The sequence below is a fragment of the Lampetra fluviatilis genome, unplaced genomic scaffold, assembly GCF_964198595.1.
Source record: "Lampetra fluviatilis unplaced genomic scaffold, kcLamFluv1.1 SCAFFOLD_920, whole genome shotgun sequence".
Classification (NCBI taxonomy): Eukaryota; Metazoa; Chordata; class Hyperoartia; order Petromyzontiformes; family Petromyzontidae; genus Lampetra; species Lampetra fluviatilis.
This window is the reverse complement of record NW_027620692.1, coordinates 21,353-34,201: the sequence shown is the minus strand read 5'-3', so window position 1 is coordinate 34,201 and position 12,849 is coordinate 21,353. Positions and strand designations below refer to the sequence as shown.

General features: G+C 58.7%; 1 protein-coding gene across 1 annotated transcript; it reads right to left on the bottom strand.

Moving 5' to 3' along the window:
• Nucleotides 1–2,866: 2,866 nt before the first annotated feature.
• LOC144954265 (DNA-directed RNA polymerase I subunit RPA1-like) lies at nucleotides 2,867–12,056 on the bottom strand. The gene is made up of 6 exons (XM_078884800.1): nucleotides 11,937–12,056; nucleotides 10,374–10,661; nucleotides 9,358–9,450; nucleotides 8,678–8,932; nucleotides 4,612–4,804; nucleotides 2,867–3,018 (listed from the first exon to the last, which is right to left on the bottom strand). Exons 1-6 carry the CDS (start codon nucleotides 12,021–12,023, stop codon nucleotides 2,870–2,872), a joined length of 1,065 nt encoding a protein of 354 aa, XP_078740926.1. The 5' UTR covers nucleotides 12,024–12,056; the 3' UTR covers nucleotides 2,867–2,869.
• Between the last annotated feature and the right edge of the window lie 793 nt (nucleotides 12,057–12,849).

The following is a 12,849-nucleotide window of genomic DNA, read 5'->3' as shown; positions in this document are numbered from 1 at the left end:
TGTACAGGTGAGTGAGTGTGTGTACAGGTGAGTGTGTGTGTGTACAGGTGAGTGTGTGTGTGTACAGGTGAGTGTGTGTGTGTACAGGTGTGTGTGTGTACAGGTGAGTGTGTGTGTGTACAGGTGAGTGTGTGTACAGGTGTGTGTGTGTACAGGTGAGTGTGTGTACAGGTGTGTGTGTGTACAGGTGAGTGTGTGTACAGGTGTGTGTGTGTACAGGTGAGTGTGTGTACAGGTGAGTGTGTGTGTGTACAGGTGTGTGTGTGTACAGGTGAGTGTGTGTACAGGTGAGTGTGTGTACAGGTGTGTGTGTGTGTGTCCAGGTGAGTGTGTGTGTACAGGTGAGTGAGTGTGTACAGGTGAGTGTGTGTACAGGTGTGTGTGTGTACAGGTGAGTGTGTGTACAGGTGTGTGTGTGTACAGGTGAGTGTGTGTACAGGTGAGTGTGTGTACAGGTGAGTGTGTGTACAGGTGAGTGTGTGTGTGTACAGGTGAGTGAGTGAGTGTACAGGTGAGTGTGTGTGTGTACAGGTGAGTGTGTGTGTGTAGAGGTGTGTGTGAGAGTGTACAGGTGAGTGAGTGTGTGTACAGGTGAGTGTGTGTACAGGTGTGTGTGTACAGGTGAGTGTGTGTACAGGTGAGTGAGTGTGTGTACAGGTGGTGTGTGTGTGTGTGTGTACAGGTGAGTGTGTGTACAGGTGTGTGTGTGTACAGGTGAGTGTGTGTGTGTGTGTACAGGTGAGTGTGTGTGTGTGTGTACAGGTGAGTGTGTGTACAGGTGTGTGTGTGTACAGGTGAGTATGTGTACAGGTGTGTGTGTGTGTGTACAGGTGAGTGAGTGTGTGTGTGTACAGGTGTGTGTGTACAGGTGAGTGTGTGTGTACAGGTGAGTGAGTGTGTGTGTGTGTGTGTGTGTACAGGTGAGTGTGTGTGTACAGGTGAGTGTGTGTGTGTACAGGTGTGTGTGTGTACAGGTGTGTGTGTGCACAGGTGAGTGCGTGTGTACAGGTGAGTGTGTGTGTGTACAGGTGTGTGTGTGTACAGGTGAGTGTGTGTGTGTACAGGTGTGTGTGTGTACAGGTGAGTGTGTGTGTGTACAAGTGAGTGTGTGTACAGGTGAGTGTGTGTACAGGTGAGTGTGTGTACAGGTGAGTGTGTGTGTGTGCAGGTGAGTGAGTGTGTGTACAGGTGAGTGTGTGTGCAGGTGTGTGTGTGTGCAGGTGAGTGAGTGTGTGTGCAGGTGAGTGTGTGTGCAGGTGAGTGAGTGTGTGTACAGGTGAGTGTGTGTGCAGGTGTGTGTGTGTGCAGGTGAGTGTGTGTGTGCAGGTGAGTGTGTGTACAGGTGAGTGTGTGTGTGTACAGGGGAGTGAGTGTGTGTACAGGTGAGTGTGTGTACAGGTGAGTGTGTGTACAGGTGAGTGTGTGTGTGTACAGGTGAGTGTGTGTGTGTACAGGTGAGTGTGTGTGTGTACAGGTGAGTGTGTGTACAGGTGAGTGTGTGTACAGGTGAGTGTGTGTACAGGTGAGTGTGTGACCAGGTGTGTGTGTGTACAGGTGAGTGAGTGTGTGTACAGGTGAGTGTGTGTGTGTACAGGTGAGTGTGTGTGTGTACAGGTGTGTGTGTGTGTGCAGGTGAGTGAGCGTGTGTGTGTACAGGTGTGTGTACAGGTGAATGTGTGTGTACAGGTGTGTGTGTGTACAGGTGAGTGTGTGTGTGTATAGGTGAGTGAGTGTGTGTACAGGTGAGTGCGTGTGTGTGTACAGGTGAGTGTGTGTACAGGTGAGTGTACAGGTGAGTGTCCAGGTGAGTGTATCTACCTGTGATTCACACATGACTGAGGGGTTGAACCCAGGTGAGGCGAGGCTCCGTGCAGGGAGCTGCACCCAGGCCTTGGCTCCCACCTTGGCGGAGCCCAGGTGAGTGTGTGTACAGGTGAGTGTACAGGTGAGTGTGTGTACAGGTGAGTGTACAGGTGAGTGTATCTACCTGTGATTCACACATGAGCGAGGGCTGGATCCCAGTTGAGGCGAGGCTCCGTGCTGGGAGCTGCACCCAGGCCTTGGCTCCCACCTTGGCGGAGCCCAGGTGAGTGTGTGTACAGGTGTGTGTGTGTACAGGTGAGTGTACAGGTGAGTGTACAGGTGAGTGTACAGGTGAGTGAATCTACCTGTGATTCACACATGAGCGAGGGCTGGATCCCAGTTGAGGCGAGGCTCCGTGCTGGGAGCTGCACCCAGGCCTTGGCTCCCACCTTGGCGGAGCCCAGGTGAGTGTGTGTACAGGTGAGTGTGTGTGTACAGGTGAGTGTGTGTACAGGTGAGTGTACAGGTGAGTGTATCTACCTGTGATTCACACATGAGCGAAAGCTGGAACCCAGGTGAGGCGACGCTCCGTGCTGGGAGCTGCACCCAGGCCTTGGCTCCCACCTTGGCGGAGCCCAGGTGAGTGTGTGTACAGGTGAGTGTGTGTACAGGTGAGTGTACAGGTGAGTGTACAGGTGAGTGTATCTACCTGTGATTCACACATGAGCGAGGGCTGGAACCCAGGTGAGGCGACGCTCCGTGCTGGGAGCTGCACCCAGGCCTTGGCTCCCACCTTGGCGGAGCCCAGGTGAGTGTGTGTACAGGTGAGTGTACAGGTGAGTGTGTGTACAGGTGAGTGTACAGGTGAGTGTATTTACCTGTGATTCACACATGACTGAGGGGTTGAACCCAGGTGAGGCGACGCTCCGTGCTGGGAGCTGCACCCAGGCCTTGGCTCCCACCTTGGCGGAGCCCAGGTGAGTGTGTGTACAGGTGAGTGTGTGTACAGGTGAGTGTACAGGTGTGTGTACAGGTGAGTGTACAGGTGAGTGTATCTACCTGTGATTCACACATGAGCGAGGGCTGGAACCCAGGTGAGGCGACGCTCCGTGCTGGGAGCTGCACCCAGGCCTTGGCTCCCACCTTGGCGGAGCCGGTCAGATTCAGCGGCAGAGATCCACGGGGCAGCGAGTTCAACAACAACGTGGACACCAGCTGGTCGGGGAGAGGTAAGGGAGAGGTAAGGGAGAGGTAAGGGAGAGGTAAGGGAGAGGTGAGGGAGAGGTAAGGGAGAGGTAAGGGAGAGGTGAGGGAGAGGTGAGGGAGAGGTAAGGGAGAGGTAAGGGAGAGGTAAGGGAGAGGTGAGGGAGAGGTGAGGGAGAGGTAAGGGAGAGGTGAGGGAGAGGTAAGGGAGAGGTAAGGGAGAGGTGAGGGAGAGGTAAGGGAGAGGTAAGGGAGAGGTAAGGGAGAGGTAAGGGAGAGGTGAGGGAGAGGTGAGGGAGAGGTAAGGGAGAGGTGAGGGAGAGGTGAGGGAGAGATAAGGGAGAGGTGAGGGAGAGGTGAGGGAGAGGTGAGGGAGAGATAAGGGAGAGATAAGGGAGAGGTGAGGGAGAGGTGAGGGAGAGGTAAGGGAGAGGTGAGGGAGAGGTGAGGGAGAGGTGAGGGAGAGGTAAGGGAGAGGTAAGGGAGAGGTGAGGGAGAGGTGAGGGAGAGGTGAGGGAGAGATAAGGGAGAGGTAAGGGAGAGGTAAGGGAGAGGTGAGGGAGAGGTGAGGGAGAGGTAAGGGAGAGGTGAGGGAGAGGTGAGGGAGAGGTAAGGGAGAGGTGAGGGAGAGGTGAGGGAGAGATAAGGGAGAGATAAGGGAGAGGTGAGGGAGAGGTGAGGGAGAGGTGAGGGAGAGATAAGGGAGAGGTGAGGGAGAGGTGAGGGAGAGGTAAGGGAGAGGTGAGGGAGAGGTGAGGGAGAGGTGAGGGAGAGGTAAGGGAGAGGTAAGGGAGAGGTGAGGGAGAGGTGAGGGAGAGGTGAGGGAGAGATAAGGGAGAGGTGAGGGAGAGGTGAGGGAGAGGTGAGGGAGAGGTAAGGGAGAGGTAAGGGAGAGGTGAGGGAGAGGTGAGGGAGAGGTGAGGGAGAGGTGAGGGAGAGGTGAGGGAGAGGTGAGGGAGAGGTGAGGGAGAGGTAAGGGAGAGGTGAGGGAGAGGTGAGGGAGAGGTGAGGGAGAGGTGAGGGAGAGGTAAGGGAGAGGTGAGGGAGGGAGGGTGAGGGAGAGGTGAGGGAGAGGTGAGGGAGAGGTAAGGGAGAGTTTAATAGTGGGGTTGGTGGTGGTAGTGCAGTGTGTAGTGTAGCATGTAGTGTAGTAGTGTAGTGTGTAGGGTAGTGTACCACGTAGTCTACCACGTAGTCTACCACGTAGTCTACCATGTAGTCTACCACGTAGTCTACCATGTACCACACCTACCTGCTTGCCTGTCCACAGGATGTGCGGCTTGCGTATCGCTGGGGGCAGCAGCTGCAGCCGTTGAGCCTGTCTGTGTAGGCCAAGGTAGTCTACCACGTAGTCTACCACGTAGTCTACCATGTAGTCTACCATGTAGTCTACCGTGTAGTCTACCACGTAGTCTACCATGTACCACACCTACCTGTTTGCCTGTCCACAGGACGTGAGGTCTGCGTATCGCCGGGGGCAGCAGCTGCAGCCGTTGAGCCTGTCCGTGTAGGCCAAGGTAGTCTACCACGTAGTCTACCATGTAGTCTACCGTGTAGTCTACCACGTAGTCTACCACGTAGTCTACCATGTAGTGTAGCAGGTACCTGCTTGCCTGTCCACAGGATGTGTGGCTTGCGTATCGCCGGGGGCAGCAGCTGCAGCCGCTGAGCCTGTCCGTGTAGGCCCAGGTAGGACAGCCTGTGGTACTGCTCCCTCGTGAAGTAGGCCCCGCGGAGTGTCATGGCCGCCGCCGCCACCACGTGGTCCTGGATGAGGCCGGCCAGGGGGGGTGCCGTCCTGTAGAGGCACAGGCAAAGGTGGCCCAGGTAGCCTCTGGCAGGGCTGTAGGGGCAAGTGCTGAGACACAGGCAAAGTAGCCTCTGGCAGGGCTGTAGGGGCAAGTGCTGAGACACAGGCAAAGGTGGCCCAGGTAGCCTCTAGCAGGGCTGTAGGGCAAGGGTGCCCCCGGTAGCCTCTAGCAGGATTGCCGTCCTGTAGAGACACAGGCAAAGGTGGCCCAGGTAGCCTCTGGTAGGGCTGTAGGGGCAAGTGCTGAGACACAGGCAAAGGGGGCCCAGGTAGCCTCTGGCAGGGCTGTAGGGGCAAGTGCTGAGACACAGGCAAAGTAGCCTCTGGCAGGGCTGTAGGGGCAAGGGTTGTTAGTAGTATTCAGGAGACAAAGGCAAAGGTGGCCCAGGTAGCCTCTAGCAGGGCTGTAGGGGCAAGTGCTGAGACACAGGCAAAGGTGGCCCAGGTAGCCTCTGGCAGGGCTGTAGGGGCAAGTGCTGAGACACAGGCAAAGGTGGGCCAGGTAGCCTCTGGCAGGGCTGTAGGGGCAAGTGCTGAGACACAGGCAAAGGTGGGCCAGGTAGCCTCTGGCAAGAGTGTAGGGGCAAGTGCTGAAACACAGGCAAAGGTGGGCCAGGTAGCCTCTGGCAGGGCTGTAGGGGCAAGTGCTGAGACACAGGCAAAGTAGCCTCTGGCAGGGCTGTAGGGGCAAGTGCTGAGACACAGGCAAAGGTGGCCCAGGTAGCCTCTGGCAGGGCTGTAGGGGCAAGTGCTGAGACACAGGCAAAGGTGGGCCAGGTAGCCTCTGGCAGGGCTGTAGGGGCAAGTGCTGAGACACAGGCAAAGGTGGCCCAGGTAAGCCTCTGGCAGGGCTGTAGGGGCAAGTGCTGAGACACAGGCAAAGGTGGCCCAGGTAGCCTCTAGCAGGGCTGTAGGGCAAAGGTGGCCCAGGTAGCCTCTGGCAGGGCTGTAGGGGCAAGTGCTGAGACACAGGCAAAGGGGGCCCAGGTAGCCTCTAGCAGGGCTGTAGGGCAAAGGTGGCCCAGGTAGCCTCTGGCAGGGCTGTAGGGGCAAGTGCTGAGACACAGGCAAAGGTGGGCCAGGTAGCCTCTGGTAGGAGTGTAGGGCAAGTGCTGTTAGTAGTAGCGAGTAGAGACAGACAAAGTAGCCTCGAGCAGGGCTGTAGGGGCAAGTGCTGAGACACAGGCAAAGGGGGCCCAGGTAGCCTCTGGCAGGGCTGTAGGGGCAAGTGCTGAGACACAGGCAAAGTAGCCTCTGGCAGGGCTGTAGGGGCAAGGGTTGTTAGTAGTATTCAGGAGACAAAGGCAAAGGTGGCCCAGGTAGCCTCTGGCAGGGCTGTAGGGGCAAGTGCTGAGACACAGGCAAAGGGGGCCCAGGTAGCCTCTGGCAGGGCTGTAGGGGCAAGTGCTGAGACACAGGCAAAGTAGCCTCTGGCAGGGCTGTAGGGGCAAGGGTTGTTAGTAGTATTCAGGAGACAAAGGCAAAGGTGGCCCAGGTAGCCTCTGGCAGGGCTGTAGGGGCAAGTGCTGAGACACAGGCAAAGGTGGCCCAGGTAGCCTCTGGCAGGGCTGTAGGGGCAAGTGCTGAGACACAGGCAAAGTAGCCTCTGGCAGGGCTGTAGGGGCAAGTGCTGAGACACAGGCAAAGGTGGCCCAGGTAGCCTCTGGCAGGGCTGTAGGGGCAAGTGTTGAGACACAGGCAAAGTAGCCTCTGGCAGGGCTGTAGGGGCAAGGGTTGTTAGTAGTATTCAGGAGACAAAGGCAAAGGTGGCCCAGGTAGCCTCTGGCAGGGCTGTAGGGCCAAGTGCTGAGACACAGGCAAAGGTGGCCCAGGTAGCCTCTGGCAGGGCTGTAGGGGCAAGTGCTGAGACACAGGCAAAGTAGCCTCTGGCAGGGCTGTAGGGGCAAGGGTTGTTAGTAGTATTCAGGAGACACAGGCAAAGGTAGCCCAGGTAGCCTCTGGCAGGGCTGTAGGGGCAAGTGCTGAGACACAGGCAAAGTAGCCTCGAGCAGGGCTGTAGGGGCAAGGGTTGAGACACAGGCAAAGGTGGCCCAGGTAGCCTCTAGCAGGGCTGTAGGGCAAGGGTGCCCCAGGTAGCCTCTAGCAGGATTTCCGTCCTGTAGAGACACAGGCAAAGGTGGCCCAGGTAGCCTCTGGCAGGGCTGTAGGGGCAAGTGCTGAGACACAGGCAAAGGTGGCCCAGGTAGCCTCTGGCAGGGCTGTAGGGGCAAGTGCTGAGACACAGGCAAAGGTGGGCCAGGTAGCCTCTGGCAGGGCTGTAGGGGCAAGTGCTGAGACACAGGCAAAGGTGGGCCAGGTAGCCTCTGGCAGGAGTGTAGGGGCAAGTGCTGAGACACAGGCAAAGGTGGGCCAGGTAGCCTCTGGCAGGGCTGTAGGGGCAAGTGCTGAGACACAGGCAAAGGTGGCCCAGGTAGCCTCTGGCAGGAGTGTAGGGGCAAGTGCTGAGACACAGGTAAAGGTGGCCCAGGTAGCCTCTGGCAGGGCTGTAGGGGCAAGTGTTGTTAGTTTGTAGCGAGTAGACACAGACAAAGATCCCCCAGGTAGCCTCTAGCAGGGCTGTAGGGGCAAGGGTTGTTAGTAGTAGCCAGGAGACACAGACAAAGATCCCCCAGGTAGCCTCTAGCAAGGCTGTAGGGGCAAGTGTTGAGACACAGGCAAAGGTGCCCCAGGTAGCCTCTGGCAGGAGTGCAGGGCAAGTGCTGAGACACAGACAAAGGTCCCCCAGGCAGAACCCACCCAACCCTCGCCACCGACCCACCCCCTCACCACCCACCCCACCCTCACCACCCACTCACCCACCCCCCCTCATCCACCCACAACAACCCTCACCACCCACCCCCCTCACCACCCATCCCCCTCACCACCCACAACCCTCACCACCCCCCTCACCCACCCACTCACCCACCCACCCACCCACTCACTCACCCACTCACCCACCCACTCACTCACCCACTCACCCACCCACTCACTCACTCACCCGCCCACCCACCCGCCCACCCACCCACCCGCTCACACACCCACCCACCCACCCACCCACCCACTCACTCACCCACTCACCCACCCACCCACTCACTCACTCACTCACTCACCCACCCACCCACCCATCCACCCACCCACCCACCCACCCACCCACCCATCCACCCACCCACCCACTCACTCACCCACCCACCCACCCACCCACTCACCCACCCACCCACTCACTCACTCACTCACCCACTCACCCACCCACTCACCCACCCACCCACTCACTCACCCACCCACCCACCCGCTCACTCACCCACCCACCCACCCGCTCACACACCCACCCACCCACTCACCCACCCACTCACCCACCCACCCACTCACCCACCCACTCACCCACCCACCCACTCCTCACCCACCCACACACCCACCCACCCACTCACCCACCCACCCACCCACTCACCCACCCACCCACCCACTCACCCACCCACCCACCCACCCACCCACTCACCCACCCACCCACCCACCCACCCACTCACCCACTCACTCACTCACCCACCCACTCACCCACCCACTCCCCCACCCACCCACTCACCCACTCACCCACTCACCCACGCACCCACCCACCCACTCACCCACCCACCCACTCACCCACCCACCCACTCACCCACCCACCCACTCACCCACTCACCCACCCACCCACCCACCCACCCACTCACCCACTCACCCACCCACTCACCCACCCACTCCCCCACCCACCCACTCACCCACTCACCCACCCACCCACTCACCCACCCACCCACTCACCCACTCACCCACCCACCCACTCACCCACCCACCCACCCACTCACCCACCCACCCACTCACCCACCCACCCACCTTGGGCACCAGGTACTGTGTGTGAGTCGCGGCGAGCCCCATCGCTTCGGCCCGTGCCACTTCTCCCTGTGGGAAGTGTGCGTTCATCTCGTCCCCGTCAAAGTCGGCGTTGTAGGCCTTGCACGACGCGTAGTGGAGACGCAGGACACGTTCGCCAGGCAACACCCGGGCTACGTGAGCCTGCATGGAAGGCCGGTGCAGCGTGGGCTGGCGGTTCAGGAGAAGAACGTCTCCGTTACGAAGGTGACGCAGCACCTGATGGGTGGTGAGGGTGGGATAGGAGAGGGAGAGAGGGCAGATTCACTCAGCTACTGACTTACTCAGCCACTCAGTCGCTCAGCTACTCACTCAGACACTCACACACTCACTCAGCCACTCACTCAGACACTCACACACTCAGCCACTCACTCAGACACTCACACACTCAGCCACTCACTCAGACACTCACACACTCAGTCACTCACTCAGACACTCACACACTCAGCCACTCACTCACTCAGCCACTGACTAACTCAGCTACTCTCTCACTCACTCAGCCACCCACCCACCCACCCACCCACTCACCCACCCACTCGTCCACCCACCCACCAACCCACCCACTCACTCACTCACTCACCCATCCAGTCATCCACTCAGCCACCCACCCACCCACTGACCCACCCACCCACCAACCAACTCACAATTTTACTTGAATTATTCATCATGGCACTGTTGGCACCACCACCACCACCACCACCACCGCCACCACCGCCCCCCACCGGCGTGAGCAACCTCTGCGCCACCCACCCACCCACCCACTCACCCACCCACCCACCCACCCACCCACTCACTCACCCACCCACCCACCCACTCACCCACCCACCAACCAACTCACAATTTTACTTGAATTATTCATCATGGCACTGTTGGCACCACCACCACCACCACCGCCGCCGCCGCCACCGCCGCCCACCGGCGTGAGCAACCTCTGCGCCACCCACCCACCCACCCACTCACTCACCCACCCACCCACCCACCCACACACCCACCCACCCACCCACACACCCACCCACTCACCCACACACCCACCCACTCACTCACCCACCCACCCACCCACTCACCCACCCACTCACTCACTCACCCACCCACCCACTCACCCACTCACTCACCCACCCACCCACCCACTCACTCACCCACCCACCCACCCACTCACTCACCCACCCACCCACCCACCCACTCACCCACCCACCAACCAACTCACAATTTTACTTGAATTATTCATCATGGCACTGTTGGCACCACCACCACCACCACCACCACCACCACCACCACCGCCACCACCGCCCCCCACCGGCGTGAGCAACCTCTGCGCCACCCACCCACCCACCCACCCACTCACTCACCCACCCACCCACCCACTCACCCACCCACCAACCAACTCACAATTTTACTTGAATTATTCATCATGGCACTGTTGGCACCACCACCACCACCGCCACCACCGCCGCCACCGCCGCCCACCGGCGTGAGCAACCTCTGCGCCACCCACCCACCCACCCACCCACCCACTCACTCACCCACCCACCCACCCACTCACTCACCCACCCACCCACCCACTCACCCACCCACCCACCCACCCACCCACTCACTCACCCACCCACCCACCCACCCACTCACCCACCCACCCACCCACTCACCCACCCACCAACCAACTCACAATTTTACTTGAATTATTCATCATGGCACTGTTGGCACCACCACCACCACCGCCACCGCCACCACCACCACCACCACCACCACCGCCGCCCACCGGCGTGAGCAACCTCTGCGCCACCGCTCGCCGCTGAGTCGCGTCGCTGGCGCTGAGCTCTGTGCGAGCCCCGTCCTCCGAAACGACGGCCACCGCCCCGGGGTGGAGCGCCGGCCCGTTGAGGACGCAGCGACGGAGAGACGCCACGTTCCACGGGGTGACACGCTCGGGGTACGTCAGCTTCTGGGCAAACACCTGGGGGGGTGGGTGAGTAAGTGAGTGACTGACTGGCTGAGTGACTGACTGAGTGACTGACTGAGTGACTGACTGACTGAGTGAGTGACTGACTGAGTGAGTGAGTGGGTGAGTAGGTGAGTAAGTGAGTGAGTGACTAACTGACTGAGTGACTGACTGACTGAGTGAGTGACTGACTGAGTGAGTGAGTGGGTGAGTGAGAGACGCCACGTTCCACGGGGTGACACGCTCAGGGTACGTCAGCTTCTGGGCAAACACCTGGGAGGGTGGGTGAGTAAGTGAGTGACTGACTGAGTGACTGACTGAGTGAGTGAGTGACTGACTAACTGGCTGAGTGACTGACTGAGTGACTGACTGACTGACTAAGTGACTGACTGACTGAGTGAGTGACTGACTGAGTGAGTGAGTGGGTGAGTAGGTGAGTGAGTGAGTGACTAACTGACTGAGTGACTGACTGAGTGACTGACTGACTGAGTGAGTGGGTGGGTGAGTGAGAGACGCCACATTCCACGGGGTGACTCGCTCGGGGTACGTCAGCTTCTGGGCAAACACCTGGGGGGTGGGTGAGTAAGTGAGTGACTGACTGAGTGAGTGACTGACTGACTAGCTGGCTGAGTGACTGACTGAGTGACTGACTGACTGACTGACTGAGTGAGTGAGTGAGTGAGTGGGTGAGTGGGTGAGTGAGTGAGAGACGCCACATTCCACGGGGTGACTCGCTCGGGGTACGTCAGCTTCTGGGCAAACACCTGGGGGGGTGGGTGAGTAAGTGAGTGACTGACTGACTGAGTGACTGACTGACTGAGTGACTGACTGACTGAGTGGGTGAGTAGGTGAGTAAGTGAGTGACTGACTGACTGACTGACTAACTGGCTGAGTGACTGACTGAGTGACTGACTGACTTACTGAGTGACTGACTGACTGAGTGACTGAGTGACTGAGTGAGTGACTGGCTGACTGACTGAGTGACTGACTGACTGAGTGACTGACTGAGTGACTGAGTGACTGAGTGAGTGACTGGCTGACTGACTGAGTGACTGACTGACTGACTGAGTGACTGACTGACTAAGTGACTGAGTAAGTAACTGACTGACTGACTGGGTGACTGACTGACTGAGTGAATGACTGACTGACTGAGTGACTGAGTGACTGACTGAGTGACTGACTGAGTGCCTGACTGGCTGAGTGACTGACTGAGTGAGTGACTGAGTGACTGACTGAGTGACTAACTGACTGACTAACTAACTGACTGACTGACTGACTAACTGATGTTACCATGGGAACTCCGATCTCGTGCGTGCCGATGAACATGTCCGGGCAGATGACGGAGCGAGCCGCAAAGTCGACCCGCTTGCCCATCATGTGCTTCCTGAACAAGCCCTCCTTCTTCTCCAGAAGCTGAGACACAGAGACACGGGGAGAGAGACACGGGGAGAGAGACACGGAGAGAGAGAGACACGGGGAGAGAGAGAGACACGGTGAGAGAGACACGGGGAGAGAGAGACACGGTGAGAGACACGGTGAGAGAGAGAGACACGCTTGCCCATCATGTGCTTCCTGAACAAGCCCTCCTTCTCCAGAAGCTGAGACAAGGAGAGAGAGACACGGGGAGAGAGAGACACAGTGAGAGAGAGAGACACGGGGAGAGAGACACACGGGGAGAGAGAGAGACACGGTGAGAGAGACACGGGGAGAGAGACACGGGGAGAAAGACACGGTGAGAGAGAGAGACACGCTTGCCCATCATGTGCTTCCTGAACAAGCCCTCCTTCTTCTCCAGAAGCTGAGACACAGAGACACGGGGAGAGAGACACGGGGAGAGAGACACGGTGAGAGAGACACGGTGAGAGAGACACGGTGAGAGAGACACGGTGAGAGAGAGAGACACGCTTGCCCATCATATGCTTCCTGAACAAGCCCTCCTTCTTCTCCAGAAGCTGAGACACAGAGACACGGGGAGCGAGACACGGGGAGAGAGACACGGTGAGAGAGACACGGTGAGAGAGACACGGTGAGAGAGACACGGTGAGAGAGAGACACGGTGAGAGAGAGAGACACGCTTGCCCATCATGTGCTTCCTGAACAAGCCCTCCTTCTTCTCCAGAAGCTGAGACACAGAGACACGGGGAGAGAGACACGGGGAGAGACACGGGGAGAGAGAGAGACACGGTGAGAGAGAGACGGTGAG

Bases quoted from the DNA above. Each gene is read 5' to 3' on its own strand.
- LOC144954265 (XM_078884800.1), bottom strand. From the start codon at position 12,023: ATGATGGGCAAGCGGGTCGACTTTGCGGCTCGCTCCGTCATCTGCCCG. The intron at 10,662-11,936 runs GTAACATCAGTT...CCACCCCCCCAG, and splicing joins ACGAGATCGGAGTTCCCATG to GTGTTTGCCCAGAAGCTGAC. The intron at 9,451-10,373 runs GTGAGTTGGTTG...TGGGTGGCGCAG, and splicing joins TGAATAATTCAAGTAAAATT to AGGTTGCTCACGCCGGTGGG.